Source organism: Zonotrichia albicollis, chromosome 1 (genome assembly GCF_047830755.1).
Source record: "Zonotrichia albicollis isolate bZonAlb1 chromosome 1, bZonAlb1.hap1, whole genome shotgun sequence".
Classification (NCBI taxonomy): domain Eukaryota; kingdom Metazoa; phylum Chordata; class Aves; order Passeriformes; family Passerellidae; genus Zonotrichia; species Zonotrichia albicollis.
This window is the reverse complement of record NC_133819.1, coordinates 47833883-47860013: the sequence shown is the minus strand read 5'-3', so window position 1 is coordinate 47860013 and position 26131 is coordinate 47833883. Positions and strand designations below refer to the sequence as shown.

At 40.5% G+C, this 26131-nt stretch overlaps 1 protein-coding gene across 6 annotated transcripts in view; it reads left to right on the top strand.

Annotated features, from left to right (window-relative positions):
* Positions 1 to 25537, top strand: part of ELMO1 (engulfment and cell motility 1) — a 301543-nt gene extending 276006 nt beyond the window's left edge. For all 6 annotated transcript variants that reach the window (XM_074540487.1, XM_074540461.1, XM_074540470.1 and 3 more), the window contains 5 exons: positions 1947 to 2059; positions 10388 to 10495; positions 14046 to 14128; positions 19651 to 19728; positions 24211 to 25537. In XM_074540487.1, the coding sequence (XP_074396588.1) occupies positions 1947 to 2059; positions 10388 to 10495; positions 14046 to 14128; positions 19651 to 19728; positions 24211 to 24411 (583 nt within the window). In that variant the 3' untranslated portion in view covers positions 24412 to 25537. The remainder of the gene's footprint in view (positions 1 to 1946; positions 2060 to 10387; positions 10496 to 14045; positions 14129 to 19650; positions 19729 to 24210) is intronic.
* The last annotated feature ends 594 nt before the right edge of the window (positions 25538 to 26131 follow it).

The window sequence follows — 26131 nt, the reverse complement described above, 5'->3', positions numbered from 1 at the left end:
TAACCGAAGGTCCCTTCTTTCTTACATCCCCTTCTCCCATGCAAAGTCTGCCTTAGGCACTGAAGTATTTTAGAGAGGATTACCTGTTTCATTTTGGATTGGTTAAAAAGTCCTTCTCTTCCCCTGGTTTGTTAAGGGCAGGTGGGGCATTAGAGGCCCGAAGACAGAATGTTATGAGCAAACATTCAGATGTTAATGTACTGGGTGACCCATTCATTTTTGGTTTTTTGATAGTGTCTTGCAAATATAATGTTATGATATCCTTAACACCTACTTAATGATAACCATCCAGTTTCTGAGTTAAAGTACCTAACTATCAAACTGATGTTTATATCAGTCTTGAATGTTTGAAATTACTCCAGCTGGAGATTTAGTCAGCAGCCTGAACTGCTGAGTAATCCACACTTGTGTTTTAACACTGTTATCCTCAGCCCCTGCTGTCAGGTTTTACCTGAGGAATAGAGAAGCTCACAAGCTCAGTAAAGGCAAGACATTTATTCAAGCACAAAATTATTTTAATCACAGTATTTAACCATTCAACATATTTATATCTTAGATCCCAATGGGAAAACAACAGTGCTTGAAAATTCAAGTCCTAAAGGGCTAATAACACATTTCCAAAAGATGGCCTGTTTCTATAGTTACAATGTTTCCTTGGGTTTTTGACCAGCTAGATTTTCACAGCTTGTAAATATGCAGTGGGTTATGCATCCAATCATTTTGTCAACACCTAGGGGAAAGAGGGCATTTTATTCTAAAGGCCTGATCTTTGTAGCAGAGGATTGGCAGTGATTTCAGTGGGGGTCTGGCAGATCAAAGGCATAGGATCCAAATGAGTGTGGAAATCAGCAGAGAATGGGCTTCCTAAGTTTTCAAGAAGGGAAAATTTTTTTGTTGTCTCTATGGGATACCACAGCTTAGCTTCCTTTTGATGATGATTGCTGGAACATACTGCCAGACAGAATGATTTCTGGTATTACCCAATTTGCACAGCAATGCGAAATCATGGTTCTGACAAACTTCATATTTTACAAATCTTCTACACATTCAGTTATTTCTTTTTAATCTTACTAGGCTTGCTGTCGAGTTGATGTTTAAACCTGTCTTTTATGTATTCTTAATGAATCTAAGTGAGGATATAACTGATGAATTCAGACATCTGTGAATCCATGTGATGGCGTATGAAATTAAACTTTAAATATCATGTGCATATGTTTTCTGCCTAGTTCTTGACATGTTGAACTCTTATCAAAGTAAGATGGAGAAAATGGATTTTCTGAAGAATATATACGATTATTTCTAGATGTATTGTAGGTCTGTGCACTCCTGTGCAAAGATGAAGTTTGATCCTTGGGCGTTCCCTAGTCAAGAATTAGTTTTCCACAAATTCTGATAATAATAAAGTAATCAAATGATATGAAATTAAGAACAAGAATATAGTGCTGATCATTATTAGTTTTGCTCATTGGCACTGCTCCCTACTCTTTATTGTTGTTTCAAAGTGTTCTAGCCTTCTTGTGTTGCCCTAAATAATAGTGCTAGAGAAGTATACCAGCATAGGATCATGCAACAGAAGGTGACAGACCCTAAAATAAGCTTCACAGGGCTCCTATGATGAAAGAGCATTATTTGCTGTGGAAAAATCTTGTTGATGCATTATAACAAGTGTTATATTTAGAATGAGGAAAGCAATATAAAAACGGGCAACGTGCCTGAGTCATACACTGATGTTGTAACAGGGAGATGTCTACAACAAAGATATCCTGACTCCTGTTCTTTGTTAAAAAAAAAAGGGTTTTTTTTCTGGGGCAGACTAGATTCTGACCTGGGCTTGTCTATGACTGAAGTCCTCTTCAAACACCCTGCAGAAACATCTTGTGAGACTCTGTTTCAGAGGAAGGATGGTCTTTGATTGAATTTTACAAGTGCCTACTTTCTCTCCCAAGGGAACTAAAGGAGAAGATTCAGCCAGAGATCTTAGAACTGATCAAGCAGCAACGTCTCAATCGGCTTGTGGAGGGCACCTGCTTTAGGAAACTCAACAGTCGGCGTCGGCAAGGTACAGCTCAGACTCCCCAGTCTGGCTTTATATTGTCACTTTGGTCTCTAAGTTGAGCTGAGGAATACTGTTTTCATTGGCAGGATCCTTGGTTATATTGCTGTCTTGACTGCTTTTACCAAGAGGCATCTGAAAGCATCTCCAAGTCACAAATTTTCAGGATTTCCTGTTTCCCTGAAACTTATCACACAAATGATCTTTCAGCCTTATCACACAGATGATCTGGAACAAGTTCAGCCTTTGACAAAATCTCAAGCAGCAGTCTCACATTCTGAAATTAGTACTTTGATTTCTACCTGAATGTCCAGACTTCTTGTTCATCTCAAAACAATGTCTTTGCAGGAATAGCACATGAAACTTGAATTTTAATCTCTCAGTCTTTGATCACCTTTATGTATGCAATGAGTTCATTCTGCACCCGTCCCTCTAGTACTGCCTGTCCTTTGTTTTAGTCTTACATTGCCATGTAATTTTATTATGGTGTTTAAACATGCTTTTTGCAAGCACTTATATCAGTAATTCGTGTACCTTCTATGAATACTTGATTGATATGAGAAGATTATTTTCCCAATTCTATGAGTCATTGCTCATTCTATGCAGTAAAACTCCCTATGGTTTTTTTTCCCTTCAGAGATGCACGTTTCCTTCTCCAGATAATGTAATGGGGACATAGTGTAAATTCAGGAGATTAATTAGAAGTCATATCCAAAATTTCTGTTTAAATCCCTCATTTTGTGAGGATTCAGATTACTGTTTGCTTTCCTCTGTAAATACAGAACAAATTAGAAAGTTACAAAAGCTAAGAGTAAGAACTGACAAAGATCAGTATTTGAGACCTTCAGATTCATTGGGGAGAGGTGCATTCTTCACAGAGAGAAGTATCCCTGCAATGCCTCCTTCCTTAGAAACAAGGAGGCAATTTTCCTTTATGTAGGTTATTTGTAACCTCTCTGTCAGGCATACAAACACCTCTGAAGCCCACTGCACAGACAGATGGTCAATATTCCACAGTGAGTTTCTGTACAGACTGGATAGAGAGGCATGATACATGATTTTCCTTCACCAATGTACTCATGGAGTGAAAGTAGGTAAAGTAATGTGTAGTTTGTCTGGCTACCAGTAGTGAGGGTTGTTTATTTTATTCCTCTCACAGCCTAATCCAAATGACTTAAATTCAAGGGAAGGAGCAGGATTTGTAGCAAATATTCTTCTTTTGGCTGATCTCCAAGAGGAAGATAGACTGTTTATTTTATCTTAAATTGTTGTTAGTTCATGATTTATAGGATCAAGAGCCTTAGGGAGTATAAATTCATTCAACTTATAAGAGTACAGTTGAAGCTAACAAATAATTATTTTTTAAAAAAATCATTGTAATCTTCTCATCCTCAGTTGAGAGGGTTGCTTCCTATTGTGCCTTGGAGTGAATTCTATAGGTCATGAGATTAATTGCTTTGATGTCATATTTATACAGGGTCAGAAATAATTCATGATTCTTTGGAAACAAATAAAACACGCAACCATGCCTCAAAGAACATTATTTTCACTGAAATAGATTGTTTTTCACAGATGGAAGCCCATTTAGGAGGTCATGTTTCCACATGCCCTTGAGAGTTGTGTATGCTTTATGATAGACTTCCTGTATTCCCTGAAACAGAAGGGTAAAATACCATTTGTGAGGGAGGCAGTAGACACAAAACCATTTAGAGGATGATGATGTATGAGACCACCAGGATTAAATTCAGTATGGCCAACTCTGTCCTGGGGTGCATCATTGGCATTGGCATTGGCAGCATTGGCAGCTGGGCAGGAGAGGGGATTGTCCTGCTCTGCTCTGAGCTGGGGCAGCCTCACCTTGAGTCCTGTGTTTAGTTTGGGGCACCACAATGTAAAAAAAAGATATTAGGCTGTTAGAAGGCATCCAAAGGAGGGCAACAAAGACGGTGAACAGCCTTGAAGTGAAGCCAAGTGGCTGAGGTCATTTGGTCTGTTCAGCCTGGAGGAGACTGAGGGGAAACCTCATTGCAACTTCCTCAAGAGGATAACAGGAGGGGCAGACACTGATCTCTGCTCTGTGGTGCCCAGGAACAGGACCTGAGGGAATGGCCTGAAGCTGAGTTCAGAGCAGGTTTCAGTTGGATATTAGAAAAAGGTTTTTCACGTGGAGTGTGATCAGGCACTGGAACAGGCTCCCCAGGGAAGTGGTTCAAGAAGCATTTGGACAGTGCTCTCAGGCACATGGTTGGTTTGTTTGGAGATGGTCTTGTGCAGGACCAGGAGTTGGATTCCATGATCCTTGTGGATGTCTTCCAACAACTCATCATACTCTGTGATTCTGTGACCTAACATAGTGTGATTTAATGAAGCATGCTTGGCTTGTAAGCCATTCAATCAGGGTCCTTTTTAGGTATGTACAGTGCCTAGCACAGTCCAAATAGCAAATACTGGCAGATCACAGGGAGTGGAAGAGGCTCTCTTAAAAGCAGTATTTATCCTTCAGAGTCTTGTGTTCCCCAGAGCAGCACAAACTGTAAAACCAGGGCTGTCATGATGTCAAGAATTAGAAGATGAAGTAAAATGAGTGGAGGATCCTAAATTTAGCTAGTGGTGCTAAACATTATGACAGTAAATCTTTCAGATAATTCCTCTGAATGTCCTGATAAAAACAATAGAGGTTCCAGATTCTGAGTGTGTCTTCTGTTAGCTTTGTCCCACATCCCCATCTCCTCTCTCTAAAGCCACCTCCCTGTACAGGTGCCTGGTGCTACCTCAGGGGGTTCAGGAGCCCTTATCACCTGCCTGGTGCTCCAACTGACTCCACTTGTTATGGAGCATTACCAAGGCTCTAAAAGGGCCATGGTCCATCCAGGTTGACATGGAACTGAAACAGAAATGAGTCCTCTTCTGAGGTACCACGCTTTGCCTGTTATGTGGCAATCTACTTGTAAGGGTAGCACGATCAGGTAGGTGTTAATACTAAAGTGTGTACACGGTTTTTTGCCTTTCCTATGATTATTTTCTTCCCTTTAAACAATCCTGGAACAAATGTCACAAATCCGCAGATTGTACAAGAGGAACCTGAACGTGCCCTACACAGAAGCTGAAAGCATTAAATTGCCCATTTAAAGATAATTAACCAGCCTTAGCCCATGATAAAGACTCCAGAGCAAACTTCTATTAAGATTGTTGTTTGAACATGTGGTAGGACACACATGGTTAGTCACAGTTAGGTTGAAAAAATTGACTTACAAAAAAATGGGAAGGGAGTTTACAGCCTCTTATGGCCTTTTGAGAAGAGATTAAACACTTTCATATATACTTAGCATTGGAAAGCCTCCAATCCAGCAGGTGATTCACTGGGAGGATGCTGAAGATTAAGCCATGAGGTATCTACATTCAGATCTCTGCTTTTTGTGTTTCATCACAGGATTATCATAGCAGGATCCCTCTGTAGCTGAAATTCAGAAATATCATTGTTGTCCTGGCAGGATCCTTAGGACTCCCAAAAAATACATGGCCTTTCCCTTGCAAGGTTTTTGTAGGAGAACTACAGCAGTAACTCCTGGGTTTTTATTAAGTATCTCAATCATCTGGAAATGAAACAGCAAAATCTAACCTATCCTTCTGATCGCTGTTCAACAGCAGATCATCCTGCTCTGCAAATCCTCACTTTGTTCCTGGGCCATGAACATCTGCTGAAAGATAGATCTCTTCAGCTTTCTCCTTCCTTAGATAATTCCTAAAAGAAAAGGGAGAAGAGTACATCCCCAGTAGTTATTATTTCCAGTAGAGTTAAATAGCAGATAAAGGCATTTTATTGAGGATAATAGATACTTCTAATGCTGTCATCCAGTACATTTGTAGTATATGTTGCTGGGTACACTCCTGAAAATAAATTCCCTTTTTACCTTTATAAAGATTGTGGAGAAATTGCATGTTGTTGAAGTGGTTTTGAAGCCAACATGAGGTTTCTCAAACAGTAATTTTTGGAAGCAAGGGAAACCCTGCTGATACCATTAAATTAAAAACACGAGGTGCCATGGAAGTAACCTGGAAAGAGAAACCTTAACTTGAAACAAAAAATCGAGCGCAGAGAGGTTTTCCATCTCTTGCTAGGATAAGTAACTCACAGTTCTGAGCAACACACACTTTGACTTTTTTCTGCCAAGCTCTTTTCTACTGTTACTTCATCCTACTCTCCATGGTCCCACAAAAAAACCCCTAATATTCTGTGAGTACATGACTCACTGAGAGGAGCCAGTTAACCAAATATGCTTCCAACAATGCCACGGGTCAATTATTTGCCCGTTACTTGGAGAGCTTCCTGGCTTCACCTAGGCAGTTTAGATGAGTTGGAGTGAAAATGTCAATGCAATTTTAATAGAGACAGAAAAAAGTAACAGATAAAATACGCATGCCTACATGCATATATAGATATAAAATCTACACAATGCATGTTTTCAGAGATCTATTTAAAAGCAGGTTTCTCTTGCTAAATCTGTGAGGATGCTTTTCTTTGAACAAAAAACTAGTAACCTTGAACGTATCTTGGGAAAAAATACATATTCTCAGACTTCTGTTCATGCATATCTGAGCTATTTTCTCCCCAGATTCTAACAATAGAGCACTTCTGTACTAACCACAGCAGTCCTTTACCTGGAATAGTATTGTTAGAGGCATATGAGTCATTGGCCATTAATGCACTTGGAAACACACTGTGTGAATTGCCAGGCACTCTGTAGCCCATCAGCAAAATGTTCTGTGCTCTGCTATTTGTTCACAATTTTAATATTACTTTTGTAGCCAAATTGTAGGTGATTTTGTTATTTGGGATTTTTTTTAACCTCATCTATAATCTTCAACAATGTGCTGTGACATATTTAAGCCCCTGCCTGCTCTAGCAAATATCTGAAAAATCAGAACAATTTGCTTGGAAACTTCTCAGATTAAAAACCAGAATGAATAATTCTGTTTTCCAAAAAGGAATTTGGAAATTTGCATCAGTGGTCAGTGAGCTGGAAGACATAAGAAGTTGCTGAAAAGTATAAATAATGTTGTGTCTCAAAATTGTGATGAAATATCAAGTCCACCTCATCTCTAAAGACTGTGGTTAGTGTCTGCCTTTCCTACAGCTTCTTGCTCTGAGCAGGAGGTAGGTGAAGTAATGCTCGATACAAAACACAGAAGGGACCTAGTCTTTGGAGAAAATTCTGAAGCCTGGGCCTAAAACCAAAACAAACCCCATTCCTTCCTGAACTCACAGTTGCCCTGTTCCAGCTGGGCACATGCACGTGGATCTGCCAGATGTGGAGTACAGGGTCTAATAGGGAAGGTCTGTCCCAACTTCAAAGTCTTTTGTAACACTTCAACTCTGCAGACTTTGGTTTAAGAGTTTTGGAGGGTTTGAATAGTAGTTCTTCTTTGTTTTATAAACACCACTTTTGAGTCATAGTAGAAAGGAGCTTTTTCTTCTGCTTTTTTTTTTTATTTATCAATTTTGAGCTCAAAGTAAATGCTGGCTACTTCCCATGTGCTCTTCTACAATTCTGACTTCTTCACTCTTTCTCTCTGTGGAAGCAATTTCATATAATTTTTGTTTTGACTGCGGGATCATTCTATACAGTACTTTTCCAATGTAGTTGTGTTCAGCGCTTGCACTGCAGTAAAATAGCTGCATCCAGTTTCAAACTGTTCCCCTCCAAGGCACTGAAATCTCAAGTGAGTGGGATATTTGCTGATACACTGTTTGTAGCATCACGTACAGCTGAAGCGAAAACCAGGATGGGTAAGGCTGAGGCGGCTGTAGAAACAAGGGTCCCTTTTCCTAGCAACATGCCATCACCCTCCTCAGCCTGGCTGGTGCAGTCATTTCGTGGCTGTGGTTGAGGAAACCTTGTTAGTTCCATTTGTAGCTTTCATTTAAGGGCTTTCCCCTTGACAGCAAGGCTGTGGCAGAGCAGAGTTATTAGTGAGCCCACAGGAGCGTTGTGCTGGACACGCTTCAAGCTACAGTCTATGGCCTTTAGTTTTTAATTAACCCGGGGTTATGGGGAATTGCTGAAAGGGTTCCTCAAATATTCAGAGCTTGGGTTTCATCCCATTAAGCCACCCCTTCCCAAACAAAATAAGGTATTTTCACGGAGGGGTGTTCCCCTCTTTTTTATTGAAGTGTGGCATTGAAAGAACCAAGGTTACCAAAATACTAGCCCCTAGGAGACAGAAGAGCCAAACCCTTGCTAACACCATGTGGGATAAATTGAAAGGAATCCATGGTAATTTTTTTTTTTTTCAGTTAGAACATCTTTTTGCCCAGGTCACTGGGAAGGTAGTGAAAACATGTCCATTTCTATTAAGAAAAAATTACTGTTTTAATTTTAGAGTTGGAAAGTTGTATTACTTTGTAGAGCCCCATAAGCAATGAGGTTGCACTTAAAGCTAGGTGTGAAAGCCTCCTGCTGCAGTTACTGGCATTTTGGTCAACCATGAGATTCCATGGGGTATATTCTTCAAGCATCAGGCTTTGCTATGGTTCTGGTAGAGTTCCCTGTAAAAGGTATGAATCTTGAAAATTTTCACATACATGCTTCTGAGGTACACAAACTGCCTAATGAGTTGCTTGTGTGTGTGCTCTTCAGATGAGAGTCTACTGAATTAGGGCTCCTACTTGCTCTAGTCTCAATTCCCTGCAAAAGTTTTGCAAGTGGGGTCTTCTCAATCCCATACTGTGCCACACTGTATGTTCTGCTGCTTACAGTCCAGGGATGCTTCTATTTCAGCAGCTCTTCTTGTATGCATCACAGGAGCATAATCTCAGGCTCTCTACCATCAATCTTACAGTGTTGTGCATGCCTGTGAAGTTGATAGCCAGAATCTCTCCCATGGCCATTTTGAGCCTTTGCCAGAGGTTTTTTGAAATCTTTCTGTTGAAGGGGCTGCACACTCTGAAAGAGGTTTGAAGGGTGTAGGGTTTCTCGCCCAAACCTTTTTATCCACTGGGACAGAGAAATTTAAAAGGGCTCGTGAAAGTCCCTTTTTATCATTCAATTGCCTGTGTTTTCCTGCGCTGTATTTTAAATGACTGGCCTGGAGTGTCCTTCAGGACACAGCTGGGTCCATGAGGCCAGTGTTTTACTCAGAGAGCCAAGAAGCCCTTCCTCTGCTAACGCCCCAAATGAGCTCACCATGTGCTGGTTCCACTGCTCCTCCAATGTTTTATCCAAAAGGAGGCTCCCAGCGCCTGCAGCGCCGCAGGGCTGTGTCAGTGCTAACGCTTCTCCTAAATTGTCCCTCAGGCTGCTGCTTGGCACAGCATCAGCACTGCCAGTACGAGAGAAGCACAGAGCCAGAGAAGCCCTCTGCCCCCCTCCACTGGCATTTTAACATCCAGCCTTGCTCTGAGCTTTTGGAGATTTAGTTTGGATGTAACAAGATTGTATTTTTGACAGCTTAACATTGCGTGATCTACTTATTAAATGGAACATGCTCTGACAAAGGAGGGTAACCTCTTGCTTGCCATTTCAGAAAGGGAATTGGCAAGCACCATCCTTGCAGGCTAGGCAGAGTGTTGGCCTGGCTCTGCAAAGGCAATGTCCTTCACAGGAGCAGATTTTAACAAATGTTGTTGGGGGGAATTATGTCCTGCAAAGCACGAGTTGTCAGGAGCTGTAAATGTACATCTCTTAGGAAGGACTAAAATGCAAGCTGGGGTGTGAACTTGCATGGTCACATGTATATTTGTGACCATGCAAAGCACTGCAGGACAAGAGACTTAACGTCTGCTTTTTAAGTTCTTGCATGTTTATTAGGTCCAGTCTCTCCATAAATATGGGGGTGTTCTCCTATGTCTATAAAAAAAGATATGAGTCATAATTTTCATAAAGTATGGGATATTTCAAATTTATCAGTTTTTGGGTGTCCCACACAAGACAGCTGGTAGGGCTTGATTTTCACAAAGTGGATGCTAAAAATGAATCTTTTATGGGTAAATTAAAGTTATCCACTCAAAGTAGTTACTTTGCCAGTTCTGGCCATGAGGGTATATAATATCTGGTCAAACTAAGTAAATTTATTCTCACTAGTATTTTTTTTTTTGAGCCAGTGACTATGTCAATAACAAAATGCCTGTAGATTAATGCCAGCTTCATTTAATCAGGTAAAATTACTGAGCAAAGTCCCTACTCTTCTTATATATACACCCCACACATTTCTTCTTCTGGAAGAAAAGACAGCCTTTCCCTGTAGCACCTTGTTTTAGTAAGCTTCCTCCTCTGCTCTTGGTAAGGCTGATGAATACATTGTCAATAACCTTAATTATTGTGTTTATTTCAACAGACAAATTTTGGTATTGTCGACTTTCACCTAATCACAAGGTCTTGCACTACGGAGACTTGGAAGAAAGTCCACAGGGAGAAGTCCCTCATGATTCCTTGCAAGATAAATGTAAGTCATGCACAAAGATTGTGACACTCTGCTACTTTTATGCTAGTTCTTCTTTATAACCTGTAGTAGGTTTCTCTTAACATGGGACGTTATGAACAGCTCTCTTTATGAACATAAAGAGCAGGGGACATTTCCTCCTGCATTCAACCACTACTCTCCTGGGTTTGGCAAGTGTGTGTGGGGACTGTGTTAAGCTTTTCAACGAGTTTATAATTTCATTCAGCTTGGAAACATCATGTCTTTCCTAGGGAGGAACACAGTTTATTTTCATTGCTCATCTAACTGCTGATGTCAAATAAAAATACTTGGGCATATTCAGAAGCACTGCCTGTGCATGGAAACAGGCAGTCTAGTGACTGGAGGAGGAATAAGTGCAGAGGTCTTTCTAGATACTGTGAGGAGTGGACTTAGAGGTGACAGGTCACTGTGAAGAGCATTGAGAGGACCTCACTGTTTATGTGTAGCCAACTGGGAGAGGACATGTCTCTGTGGCAGCTCCTACCAGGGGATTTATTGGGATTTTTCTTATGGTTGAAAGTAATTTTGGAGCTCTTCAGAACCATCATACTGTAGTGATTTCTCCTTTGTTCTTCGACACGAGTTGTAGGGGTTTAACCTGTAACCCAGGGAAGCTTTTTTATGAAAGTGGAAATAATGAGTATAGTTCTGTCACTTCGGAGGTGACTGCAAGAAATCCAGCATTGAATAAGGAATAATTTCTTTTTGTTCTTTTCTGAAAATCCTTGGCATTATCAAATTAGACATGCTTATACAGGTGTTTCAGCTGGTAGTTCCACTTCTTTCATGGAATGGCAGAAAGACTAATTTTTCAGAAGTTTGAAAATTTCCAGCCTGAAAATTGGGGAATGATGTGAAATTTCCTCCCCTAACCTGTCTCCAGGCAGCACCTTTTAAAATGTCCAAGTGTTCCCCGATGCAGTCTGAGAGGGAAAGAAGAAAAGCCTGTGTGATGCTGGAGCCCCGACAGTTTGCAGTCACATTCTCTTGTTTTCCTTGCCTTACAGATTGCCTCAAGGATGTTCACAGTCTTACTGCAGTCTTGGCAGAATGTAGGACAGGGCCTCACATTGCTGCATTGGCACAGAAAGAGACTGTTTTTGTGGACAAGGCTTAGAGAAATAGCCACAGAACGTTACAGTAGTGTCAGAGTGACAGAAGAATGAAAGTCACACTTGAACTGCAGGCACAGTTACAAGAGCAGCAGCTCCCAGATTTGTTTGCTTGGAGCACTCTTCCATGCACAAACCCCTGACCCTGACTGTGAGCATCATCTGGCACTTGCATTTTCTGTAGGCTCTTGAACCTACTCAGGAATGTCAGGATCCCATGGGGGCATGGATCCCATGAAGGCTCCTGCTTTAGAAACCATTGGGCCAGACCCACATGGTTGCCTCAGCATGGCTGCTGGCAGAGTAGATACCAGTGCAGTTTCAGAAAGAGGTGGTTATTTCATCAGTGTCTCAGGTTTTCAGGCTATGAATGAGACAAGATTTACCATAGTGCTACCCACATTAGATGGAGTTTCATTAAAAAAAGCTGAGAATATTGCAAGTCACAAGATTATAAAGTCGTGCTATTTGAAATGTATCAGGCCAAACTGGCTTGGGCAATTTACAGAATACTTTCATAAATATTCTGGTTTGCTCTGGACAGACGTATTGATTTTTGAATTCTTAAAGTTTGAATAATATGATCAACTTGTCAGCATTTGGAGCCAGGTCCACAGATAAAAGGGAATAGGTGGATAAGAAAACAGAACCAAGAGAAGCAGCATCAAGCATTTTGTGTACTCCTTGCCAAGGCTGAATATTTAGTCTCTATCCCTAAAAATAAATGTGTGGGTTTTTAACCTTTTCACTTCTGTGAATGTCACCCCTCTCTTCAGGCTGGCAGAGTTAACAAGCCATGCAGACTGCAGCTGGGACAGAAAGCAGCTGCCCTCCTTCTCAAGGCTTTATCCATTGTGAGCATATCACATCTGTGCTCATGCCCTCCAGCGTCTTGTAGTCAACTTCTGACACCTGAAGTCTTTGATTCTATTTTTCTAAAGTAAGGCATAAGCCAAGTTCCAGATAAATAAAGATTAGGATGTCACATCAGTCTGTGATCTCCCATAGTAACTGTATTCCAGATCACACAGATCAAGTGTATGAAACCTGGAGAAAAGCCTTCTTGGTTGAGAGGGCTGACCTCAGAAAACCTTATCTTATGCAAACAGAGAAATTGTTTTTCTGGGCCTCTTCAAAAAGTGTCAGGAACTCTTTTTTCTTAAGAAGACTTTTCTACCTTAGTTGCAGTCAAATATCTCCTTAATTTCCCAGTTTATCCTAGCTCACTCTCTCCTCTCAAAAACAGTATCTCTTCTTCTCCATAATGGGACTGTCAGAGGCATAAAAAGTCAGCATACCCACAGCATACAATTCTGAGACTAAAGGCAGAAGTTGAGTAGTGAAGAGTCAAATGATTTCATTTCTTTTCAGTTTTCCATGCAAAGCAAATCCTTTAAGAATGTCTTTTACATCCTATGCCATCCATTTGGCATAGTGCTGAGGTAATCTGTCATGAAATATATGGTGCTGCTGGGCCCAGCAGAAGAGTAAATGCATTTCTCCTCTTCACTATTTCCATTAGAGTTTCTAAAGAACTGGGCAGTAACAGGTTTTCATGTTACTATCCTCTTCTATATATAAGATACTTTTCTGCAGCCACAAGGATAATGGATTATTTATAGATCGTAGAAACTGTCACTCAGGGACCATACTGTATTGTAGAGCATATAGATTCTCCATAATGTAATTACCTTGGGAAAATTGACTTCCGCTTGAAACTCAGAGAAATTTATCTTTATGCTTTAGTGACCTCACTCTGTGACTCTGAGTGGCAGCAGATTCCAATATTTTTTCTTGCCTTTCCTTTCCCTTCCCCCCAGTCATTTCTGATCACTTCACATTTTAAAGCAATTGGAATAGCTCATTATAAGCTTTAGTATTCCTTATTCCTGCTAGTACCAGAAAGCAACTAAACTGCTGATGGGAGTGAAATAGGAAACTATTTTAAAAAAATTCCTACAGGCTTTTAAAAGTAGGAAAACAGCACTGAGTGAAGGGTCCAAGTTGCCCAGCATCCTCTCTCCAGCAGAGACTTTATCTGGATGCCTAGGAAAGAGCAACAACAGAGCAGGCACATTATATTAACAAAGAAGAAAATTATATGGTTTTGAGATCCATGAGTACACATAGTGTCCAGGCACAGGTATGCATTTATATGAAACAGTCTTACCCAAGGGAGTCTAACTAGGCAAGAAAAAGCATTTTCAGACTTTTATCCAAATGCCTGAAATTTTGTCAAGACTCACTGGTTCCTGTGTTAGTTGTTTTCTTCCAGTTTTCTTTCTTACAAAAGGCTGGAAATGGCAAAGGACATGGCAATTTTAACACATTAGTCTCGCTTCTTTTTAGACTCTGTAGCTTTTACATACCTTGCTTCTAACTAATTTTCTGAGGTTTGATTTTCTTTCTTTTTAATGCAGTGCCAGTGGCAGATATAAAAGCTGTTGTGACTGGGAAAGACTGCCCACATATGAAGGAGAAAGGAGCTCTTAAACAAAACAAGGTATGGTTCTCAAATTGCTATGAACACATACTGTGCAGAATGCAAAGCTTGTCAACTTGACCTTCCCTGAAGTAACACAGGTATTTTTCTTTCCAGCCTGCAACATTTCCATGTATGTATACCCTTTGTTTCCACCTCAGACCATTTGAGTTAAGTTATTGGGACAGCTTAGCCTTCTGTACTCATATTTCATGGCAGATGTGCATTGAGTTACACCCAGGGCACAACTGGAATTGTCTTTAGTAGTGATGTTTTCTATGTCTAAAGCAAAGCAGCAATGGCTGTTGGTGCCTACTCCTATATTGTGTCTGATAAATAACAAGTTTGCTCCAGCTGTGTTCTCTGATGAAGCCACATTCAGTGAACACATGCCAAAATTGCAATTAATGTCCAGCTGATGATACCTGCAGGTCCAATCAGGTAGAAAAACCATTGCCAACAAAAGGCTGTAAGGTAAATCCTGGGCAATTAAGGAGCCATATAAGGATATGCTTAGCAGTTCATTTGGAAAAAAATGTGTAGGAGACAATATTCAGCTTAAATTAGATTTATACTACCTTTCAGTTTCAGAGCAAGAACTGTAAGCTGACTGTAGTACTAAAACTGTACAGTGCCAGAATCTTGCAGAGTTTTTGTTAGTAAGAATTGTCACCACATCAAGAAGAAATGGAGTTACTAACAATGTCTGGCATTGTTAGTGGTGAATACCATATTCTATGACGTATGTTCATAAATTTTCTATCAGGTTGTCTCTCTCACCTTACAAGAAGCAATGAGACTCTAATGGTGCTCAGTCTGACCTAGAAAAGCACCCTGAGAAGTCTGGGAGCCAGATCACAGGTTTTGAATCAGAATTTCTAATTACCTGATACTGAGAAATTTTTGAGTCAGACCAGGAGATTTTGATGGACAAAATAGTGAAGTTAAGACCTCCTGCTTCAGTATTTCAGATAAAATTGAAAAAGCAGTTCTGAAGGGAGACATAAAAATTGAGAAGGCCCTGTCAAAGCTACATCACACAACTAGTTGCACTTTCACAACTGCAACTTCTCTTTCCTTAACTGTGCACAGATGGGTAAAGCATCCTGAGTATTTTTTGCATTTGTTTTCTTACAGAGAAGTTGCTCTCCTTTCAATATTGGCTTTACATGATAGGAAAGGGAAAAGTCAAATGAGGAAAAAAAAATCCCAGGAGTATTTTTCCTTGTTGATTTTCTGAATTAGGACACAAACACACACACATGAGTACAATAGATTACGTATAACTCCTGCCTCATGTTATGGCTGAACCATCAACACATTTGGCTGGGACATTTATATGATGCATATAAAATATTTTTAGCTCTTCCTTGCCTTAGCACTCATATGTCCATACAAAGGGAAAGATGGAAAGCAGTGGGTGGCAGGGATGGAAATGTGTCATCGTTATGGCGCAGTAATGTCTAGATAGTATTTAATGCTAAACAGAAATGCTGCAGATCAGTTTGTCCTCAGCTCTCAGCATTGACCCATTTCCTTAGGTAAAATTGCTTGGGACTGGTATAAAATTTGTGGCTGAGAATGGGAAGATCTGGAATTCATAGGTGGCATGGCTGCATCCTTGGCTGAAGGCATTCTATTTGTGACTCAGACAATGGCAATTTTGATGGTTTTATGGTTTCTGATGTGGTGCAGGGGTTTTGGTTTGGTGAGTTTGGGTTTTTTTTTTATTTCCTCAATTCCTTGTTTCTTCCCCTGAGAAGCACAGAATTTTTGAATTAACCTGTCATACCAATCAAACTGTCAGGCACAATATTGCAACTATTTAACTGACATAGGAATAACATGTTGTTTGCAGCATATCAAGTTATATATGGGTTAGCAATTAAAATTCATAAAAAGGCAGACACAGAATGCAATTCAGCTGAATTTGGTGTATGAAACCTTTCACTTTCTGAAATTTCACAATCAGTGACATATTTTTAAGAGGTCTTTTCATTCTGAGCTTTCTTTGTACATATATAACGTCCACCTCAATTTTATTCATTGGCAGAAAAGAAAATTGAATGGCAGAATGCCATGCTATGAGCATAGCTGGAATTGGCAACATGTCCATAACAAAGGCTTCAGCATCCCTTCATTTGCCAGCACATGGCCATTGTTCTTTCAGCAGGATAATTTAGAAAGAAATCAGAGTTAAACTGAATTGGAATTTGCATGTGTATGAAGCTAGAAAGATGTGATGGGACCAGATCTGAATTCGTTGTTGTCTTACTTGTGTTTTTAAATTAGGTTTAATTTTTAAATTCATTATTTCTGACTCCCAAGTAGTACCAGTGATTTTCAAGGAAATTAAATACGTCAGATTTTTCAGCCTTCAAAATAAAGCATGACAGAAGAATTAGAAAAAAAAAAAACATGTCCAGATATTTTGAGGAGTTCTCCTATTACCTTTTATCTGCTGATGTGGCAGCTTTCAGGCTTTGTGCCTTTTTAGTCAGCTAAACTGGTTCAACCCTGATGAATGAAGCTTCTCTCTTCTCTCTTCTCTCTTCTCTCTTCTCTCTTCTCTCTTCTCTTCTCTTCTCTTCTCTTCTCTTCTCTTCTCTTCTCTTCTCTTCTCTTCTCTTCTCTTCTCTTCTCTTCTCTTCTCTTCTCTTCTCTTCTCTTCTCTGTCGGTTGAACAAGTTCCCCACTGCTGCCTGTCTAGAGAGTTCTTTGGGGCAGATCTTCTGACGCTGGCAAGCAAACTCAACATGGCCAGGCCTCGGTCTTCAGTAAAGACATGGGTGTTTTGAGCATGTTGAAGGCAGAGAAGGCAGAAAGTAGTGAGGTCATTCCAGCTGCATGGGATCACTTCACCATAGGCACCCAAAATGCTCATGAAAAATAGCTTGTTTCTGGCCTGTGTTGGGGACCACTGGAGACTGGGGGAAAGGGAATCTCTGGGCATGGGAGAGCAACCTTCCCTTCTTACCACCTATGACAGCTTCCCCCACAGAGCTGAATCCAAGGAGTGCTGTTGCAGTCTCTTGTTCTCTGTTTTCAGCACAGCTCAGAAGAGAGGCACAATGTGGGTCCCAATGCTGCTGCCTTTGAGAAGCATCTGGGGAAGGGCAGAGGTCTGACTTGTGGAAGGAGCTAGGAGTGCCAAGGGAGCGAGTTCAGCAACTTGAGGTGCAGGAGGAGGAAAGCAAAACAAAGAAGGAAGGAACAGGTTGGAGGAGATGTGAGATAAAAAGGACCAGAGGGATAGAGAAACAAGTGGAAAAGGCTTGAGTGAAAAATTACAATGAGAAAGGTTAAGAAGTAGGACAGGGAGAAGAAGAGAAAACTACAGATGGGTGACAAAGACTGACCAGTTCTCATTTAAGAATTGCCAGCTCCTCCTTGTCATTGATGGGACTGTAACAAAGCCAGGTGGGGGTCCCTGACAAGTCAGCCAGCTCAACCACTGAGACCACTGCCAGTATGGAGGGCCAGCTGGCAGCCCCAGCTCCTTTGGCTTCCATTTTCCTTGACAGTTTGCTGTGCATAAAGCAACAGAGATGCTGGCACCTGGAAGTTGTAATTCCAAGCCTTTAGAGTCCAGGGCAGCCAGCAAAGAAGCTGACCTGCAGCCAGGGCTGCCAAAACAACACTTTTCCACAGAAAGAGAAGCTTGGTACCCTTAATGTAGTCCCTTCTCATTCTCTGCCTGACTGGAAATGACAAAACCCTTGACATCCTGACACATTCTTCTTCCAAGCAGAATTTTTTTTCCTCTTTTTTCTCTCTTTGAGGTGAAGAAGAAAGTATATTCATTGGGAGTTTCCCAAAGGAAAATATTACAGAGGTCAGGCCTGTGGGATTATTGACCTTCATGAAATTCAGGAACATCACAGTGTAACAGTACAAGCCATTTTTTCAGAGCTACAACCTCAGGGGCATTATTTGGCGTATTCTGTCAGTAATTTATAATTCCGTGGGAGAAGATAATGCCAGGTTCATGTGGGCAGAGGTAGATTTTTTTCTCTAATGAGGGACATCACTCTTAATAAGGTGTGGCTGAGAGACATGCCTACAACACAAAAGGGCCATGTGAGCCTGAGCCATTGGTTTGCTGAATGCACCAGCAATGTTTGCACTTGCAGCTTCCATGGAGATTCAACACAATGAGGATTTAACATAGCTTTGTCTCCTGTAGCCTTGGCAATACATCAAGTCAAACCTAGTAACTAAACTCAAAGAAAACAGGAACATTTCCCATGAGAAGCCTGATCTCTTATTATCCAAGATTATCCATAAGGATTGCAAGTTCTATGGTTCAGACTCTGCTCTTAATCATACAATGTCAAAACCAAAAAAGCCCTTACAGAAATCCAGATATACTATGTCTGTCTCAGACCAGGAGCTCAGGGGTAACAATCTAGAGCAATGTTTATCCTGCAGTCCTCAGAGTCAATTTTTCCATTTTAAAACTTAGTGTTGCTGATTTAGGAAGTCGTTCTCCTTTTACCGCTGGCAGTGCAGGGACTGCTGTCAGCTGAGAGTCAGCAAAAGGCATCAGTGTGACAGGGCTGAGGAAGCCAAGGAGCTAAAAGAACAGGACATGTGATTCAGATCATAGTTACAAGTCAGCACTCTGCTGTGTAGCTGGGTCTCTTTTCCACAGTTAATATATTCATACTGCCAAGCTTAGATCCTGTGAGATCTTTGTACTGGCACTTGTAGTGATGCAGGCAGAAACCATACTACGGAAACAGATAGGACAACATCTTTGCATGCTCACTGCTGGCCTCTGGAAGAGCAGTGTTTATTCAGATTGCCTGGGTTTCCCCATGGGAATTTAACTCCAGGTGACTTTTAGGGAAGGTCAGCACTTTATGAATTCTCCTTGGTATCTTTTACAATTCCAGCTTCAGTGCTTAGGGGACAAAAAGATGATTGCTTTTTCCTTTCCTGAAATTCCCTTGGGTCTTTAGGTAACTGGCATCATTTGGCTTGACTGTGGCTGGCGATGCTGGTTCAGATGGAAACAGAATTACAGAAATCTCCTGAGAGTGAATAATTTAATATATTTCCAGCAGTGAAAAGAACATAAGTATATACAAAGATATTCATTGTCCTGACAAGATTTTTAACACAAGGAGTCAAACCTTGCAGAACTTTGTGAGTTTAATCTGTACAAAATGAAAAAAAACCTGTGAGCCTTCATGAAGAGTTTCTTGCAAGTGTACTATTATTCATTATATTGATTTTAGTCCTCACCATTGCCTAGCTCAAATTTAAACTGAAACCATAAAGGAATTCATGACCCAGTGGGCCACAGTAACCACTGAGGTGAGTCAGTTTGTTTTGACTGAAGTAACCGTGGTGGTTTTCTTGCTGTGCCTGTCTCTTGCAGTGGTCTGGTACTGCTGCAGCTCTGGACAGACAGGAGACTGCCATAAACTATTTTTCAACTTGTTTGGGGTAATAATGGATAGGAAAGAAAGACAGACCTGAATGTACAGATGCCTCTCTCATGCAGCATTAATATGTGTTTCTTTGTGTTGTTCCAGGAGGTGCTAGAGCTTGCTTTCTCTATATTGTATGACTCAAGTGGCCAGTTGAATTTCATTGCTCCAGACAAGCATGAGGTAAGTCATGTGCAGAGTACAGAAATTTATTTGAAGTTATCTTAGTTGCTTTAAGGCATCAGATGTCTTTGTAAGAACATAAGAATGGTCATCTTGGCCCAGGGTATAGGTCTATCTAAATCAGTGTCATGTCTCAAAACAAACTGACAAATCCAAGGGATTAGTACAGAAATGAGACCTTCTGCAATTTTCTTGCATATCTGAGGCATAGAAGAAACATGTTTTGTATTCCTACATCACAGAGCACATGAAGCTCAAAATTACAGACCAGTATTTCTAAGTCTTCCTGAAATATGAGCCATAAGAAAGAGAAATAAGAGAGCTTGGGCAGACCTTGAAGTTCTACAGACCTCGCTCACCATTTCCTGATTTCCTGTGGTCTGCTGTACTTCAGACACTAGAGAATTTTTCTGTGTGAACTTTCAACACTGAGAATTTATACAGCCAAGCTGTCAAAGAATCACTGCCAGCCTCAGTTCATTTTGATAATGCTAGCATAATCAGGGGTGGTTGTACCATAATTGGGTCTCAATTTCAGCCACAGACTTGTGGTCTCCAGAATGGCATATCCCCTTTTCCTTATTTTCACATTGCTTAAGACCATTAATGACAGCTGATCATAGAAGGCCCCCTGTATTCATTCCATCTCCACAGGAGAGTGTTGTGCAATGGCTTTCACTTGTATAAAGACAGTGTAAATACCAATAGCAAGGATAGCCCCTTCCCTGCTCCCTTCTCTTAGTAAAAGCCACAAGAAAATCTAAGATATCATCGCCTTCTGGAATGTGATGGGATTAATTTACCTTAATTGTGTTGAATCATTGGATATGTTTCTCTCCAAGAAATTTCAAGTAAAGGCTTAGCAGAATGCACTACATTTTATAAAAAATCCCTCTTGTTTCTAAAGCAAAGGAGTTATGTTTCATTTGCACACTTATTTTTAGATATTACATTTGGTCTCAGTTCAGGATCCTGTGCTAAGATGATGAAGAAGATCACTTTAAATTGAATTATACTGTAGTGTTAAAGTGTGTGAAATTGCTTTACAAGTGAAGTGTATTAGCTGTGCCACTTCAACATTTGTTGTTCTGGACTAAAACCTTCAACTAAATGTTAATTTTAGGAGAGAAGATACAGTTATTCCCATTTGAGTATTTCTGTGGATTAATATCGGAGTGTCATTTTCAAGAATGCTCCTTTCAGGGAAGTATTTGCTGGTCAGTTTTCATGTAAGAGAAAAGAGCAGTAGTATCCCAGGCACAATGTGCCACTAGAGCTGTAGATCTAAGCAACACCTGGTTGTCGTCATCCTCTGAACTGAACATGTTTGAGGATTTCTGATATAAATTCTCCAGAAACTGAATTCTAGACTGTTTCAGCTCAGAAGTGCAAATGGTCATGAAAACCAACAATTTTTTCAGCCACTGTATCTCAAATACAGCCTACAGCTAAAAGTGAATTTTAATGGTCCAAATGTTCAAAAGCTGCTGCTGCATCCCACTGACAGGCAGTAGCAGTGAGATACACTAACCCAATTGCTCATGATTGCATTAACACACCTTTTATCTTCATATCTCTTTTTGGTATTGTGCAGCTTCTTTGAAACAAAATTAATAGGTTGAAAAAAATGGCCAGAGGCAACAGTCTCTGCTGCCACTTGACAGTTCCCAAATGAAAGTTTTTAAAAGGACATCTCACATCCTCTGTATTTTTCCATGGCCTGCAGAAGAGTGAGTTGTGATTAAAGTGAAAAGTACAAGTGTTCAGAGGAAGCACCCACAAGGAGAGGGAAGTAGCATGTTGTGAAGCCCGTGACACTTCATCAAAGTAGTTGGGGTGCCTGTTGATAGATATGCTAGTTTAGCAGCATTGTCAGTTTGTGGTGACATCTCAAGATTCTGAAAGCTTTGTGTGAAGCACCAGGAATGATGTTGGTACATGACAATTTCAGGTCAGACTTGCAGGGCTTTTTTAAAATACTTGTGCAGCCCTCGTGATTGTAGAGTGAGGCTGAAATGTGGGAGTTGAACGTGTCCTAAAAAGAAAAATTGAACGAGGCTCTTAGGATAATTTTGGCTGCAAGGAACCCTGAAGGTGTCCTGAGTCCAACCTCCTGCTCAAAGCAGGTCAGCAATGAGCTCAAACCGGGTTGCTCAGGGCTGCATCCAGATGGATGAAGCCTGTGCAACCTTTCTAGTTCTTGTCTCCCAAAGTAATTCTTTGATAAAATCTCATTACTGAACCAGTATCATTGAGATTTGGACCTCATTCTAGCACACTTAAGTTTGTGAATTCCCTTAGCCATCTGTTGGAGCTTACTGCTAGCCAGAGGATTCAGTACTATGAGATCACTCCATTGTATTTGTTTTTCATTTAAATACTAATAACTGGTTTCAACTGCACAGCAAAAAAAGGTGGATTAATCTTATCCATGATGTTTGACAGAGAAACTGATGAGGGAGGCCATAATTAGGTTTCATTGGAGTTTTATGAAAATGAATCTCGTAAATTAATTTTTCAGTGGTTCTTAGTCTCTTTTGCATATTAAAAAGAAAAAAGCTTCTGAATGAATGCCTCTGTTTTTCCACCATCTCATTAGGATGTCTCTCTCCTCAACATGTGCAGGAGTTTAATTAGGTGCATTTGCCAATATGGAGATTAGAGAGGAAGCCCCTTTTCCAGGCCATTGCACTCATCAGAGTTGTGGCCAGAATTTGGTTTCTGTGGGCCCTGAATGAGTTATATCTGGAAGAGGAGAGAACTGCAGTTCTGCTTTCTGGCTCTCTGGGATTCCTCCCCAGAGGAAGAGCTGGCCGCACTCACTGCGCAGGTGATGGACTGTTTACGTCAGGGGCTGCATCTGTTGAGAAGGTTCTCTCCTCTCCTGTAACCTGAGCAGAGACTTTTGCTTTTCTGTTCCTTTCTTCATAATGAATTCAGGGAAAACTCTCCTAGAGAAAGATTTCAAGTAAATCACAGAAGATTATATAGGCTGTTCAAATAGAATTATTTTTCTAGAATAGCTTCTTTCTTTTCCTGATATTCTGCATTCACTCCAAAAAAATAGCATGCTTTAAAAGTCTTCAGTGGCACACTTTGACAGCCTAGAATAGGCAGGCCAAGTTGTTTATTTAGTACTTGTCAGGAGGACAATCTGAACTCTAAAGTCTCTTCTATATAGCTGATCTCATATTAAAGCTGTGGCTTGGCTTGCCCACACCCTGGGTGAAAAAGCTCCCTCTGCTACTGTTTTGTTTCTGACTTAAGTGGGTTGGATTTCAGTTTGGATGCTGAAGTGTGCTAACCCATCCTATTTTTGAAAGATGCCCTTTTCTGCATGAAGAGGGGGGCTTCTCTCTCTTCCTTAAAAATAATCCTCATTTCTGCTGTGGGATGAAGTCAGCCATGGCTATCTTTAAACTCAGCGGCATCATGTAGCAAATGGTCAGCTAAATTTAAAACTCTTTTTTTTGGTATGAAATCCAGCAGAAGTATTTGTAAGATAAAAATGCAGTTATGGTTAATTTAATTTTTCTCCTGCAAACTAGGACACAAGTTCATGATTGAAATCTTTATTTTTAGACGACAGCACTTGAGTACTTCTGTTCATAGTTGAATAAATGGCTTGTAGTAATAAATGAAAGTGACTTATTCAATAGAAGTTGACTCTAGATCACCAATCTCCCTTGAATTTGTTGCTGATTTTAAATGGTTATTCAGCCCACGTTTATCACAAGCTGTCAGCTGTTGGGAAAGATGGCATCTCCTGTTAGGAAAAAGCTAACAGTAAGAAAAAGGTTTTAGAGGCCAGTTCAGCATTTGCAGCATTTAATATTATACCCAAGCAGCTTGGCATTTAATTTTCATGAAGGACATAGCATTAACTGATGTAGTTTTCACAATATGTTATTTTGTGTAAAATAGTGGTAAAGTAGGCATAGTTATGTGAGACTATCAATTGTAACAGCTTCATGTTCAGGAAAGCAAACAATAATAAAATAGATAGTACAGGATTTTTGCACTGAGAGTCAAGAAGGATTTGGGGGTGGGATTTAGTTCACCTAACTTAAATGTCTTGGAATTAAAAGTTTAGTTAGTGTAAGATAATCAGGCTTTTTCAATAGGTACTGGGAGAGGAGAATGAGAGGAGTGAAGGAGATTTCTCCAGAGGTTCATTGTCCTAAGTTATTGTTTCCTTCTCCATTAATTGCAGAAGAACATTCACTAAGAAGTTTGGAGGAGATGCCAAATTGTCAAACAACTAAACACTGTCATTTTGTCCCATTTAATGGACTGTTTTCCATTTTCTGAGCAGCCCAGTGAAAGCCTTCCTCAAGATCTGAGCTGGTATGGTTGCATCAACCGTATTTTAGGTCTCTTTGTAAGTCCCCATGGGAGCAGTAACTGTAGAGGACCAGACCAGACAAGGAGTTTGTTTATGAAAAGTCCATTAATGAGAGTTTTTATCCTTTTCCTGTGCAGTATTGTGTATGGACCGATGGTTTGAACGCCCTCCTTGGGAAGGATATGTTGAGTGACCTAACACGGAACGACCTGGACACGCTGCTCAGCATGGAGATCAAGCTACGCCTCCTTGACTTGGAAAATATACAAATCCCAGATGCTCCCCCACCTATCCCAAAGGAGCCCAGCAACTACGACTTTGTTTATGACTGTAACTGAGGCAGTCACTGAAACTTGCTCTGAAACTGGAAATACATTATAACTGGAGAGATATTAAAAAAAAAAAAAAAGAGAAGAGTGTGAGGAAAAAAAGAAACCCACTTTTGCACCTTGTATTTTGGCTTTGGGGAGGGATGTAGAAACACTTGCATTCCTCCCTGTTCCCTGCATCCTTTCCTTCCCCATTCCCATCTTCCCCATTGCTCATCCAAATCCACATTGCTTTAATTAACTTGTAATTGCAGGCCATTGGCCTTGCTTAAGGCAAAGACTGCCACTAAGAAGCAACCCTCCTGAGGACTTTTTTTACATTTTTAATACTGGAATAGACATTCTTAACTAAAGGACGTTGTTATCAAACTGCATGCCTGTGAAACCCACTTGGCAGGGCAGAGGCTTTAACTGGAAGGAGGAGGGAGGTAGGGAGCAAAAGCAGCTACTGTAAGCAGAAGATTTCCCCAGACACTCACAAGAGTCTGCTCACCACTGAATCCATTGTGATGATGAAATTGGTTAACTGCTTCCCAGTGCTTGCACCATCCGTCACTGCCATCATTCTCTCCACCGTCATCTCAGCTCTTGCCTCCAGCCTTCACCCAACCGATCGGCTCCCAGGATGGAAACTCTGCAGGTTTTTGCTGTACCATACGCTGCAATGCTGCAACAGCTTTTAACTTCTTTTCCTCCCAGCTCTTACGATAGCCCCACACTAGCAGATCACTCGCACAAACCGTGTATGAAGCCACTAGTGTGTCCCATTCCTGTAGCATTCCCTGAGCCTCAGTTGCCTCCGAAATTGGCTTGTTGCTATTTGAAGTGATTTTCATTTCCTTGGTCCAAAGTTCAACAGTAATTTTCACAAATTAATTACAACTGCCAAACATCCAGGTTTACATCATTGTCATTGCTACAGTGTTAGAAATTTGCAAGGGATTTTTTTTTGTACGGGTTCTAATTTTTTATTTTATTTTGCCAAACAAATATATTTAATGAAAACTAATTTCATTGTGAGTACTTTTGGGGAACAATATTTTTACTTAATTTCCATTTGGAACATTTGCCCTGAAGGGAAAATAACACTGTTCCCTTCAACTTCACTGTTGAATAAAAATCTGAGTTGTGATGATTCCTGAGACTTTGTTTTTCTTCTGAAGTTGTCTTTTATTCCTTATGGTTCCTAGGAATTCTGAACTCTTTAGTAAAAAGAGGAGTGGGAAGACTTTTCTTATCTGCATCTGATTTAACTTACTTGTTTGTTAGTGGTGACAAGGATGAAATGCATCCAGAGATCTCCATTGCCATGGTTACATGAGCCTTCCTGTGAGAAGGGCCCTTGTGAAATCCAAAATCCAAGCATACTGATGTGCTCACGGTCAGTTCAAGGCTGCTGCCTTTCCTATGTTTTGCTGGGGCAGCTGTTTTTTTGCTGTATTTCCATTTTCTCCATTGAGAGTGTTTATGGCTGCAGCAAATTGGTATTAGGAAGGTTTGAGCTTTGCAGGATGGATTCCCTCTATCCTCATGGTTTTTTCTAGGTATTTCACTAAGTTCAATTGCAAAAGTCTGAGTGTAGAGGAACCTGCCAGCTCTTTTCCTCCCACTGCACATGCTGAAGACAGATGTTTATCAGTGTAAGTTTCTTTCCTGCTCAGACCCAGCTGAAAAAGCTGGTAAAGGGGTTTTGTCAGAACTTGTGCTAGTGAGAAACCCAGAAGCTGGT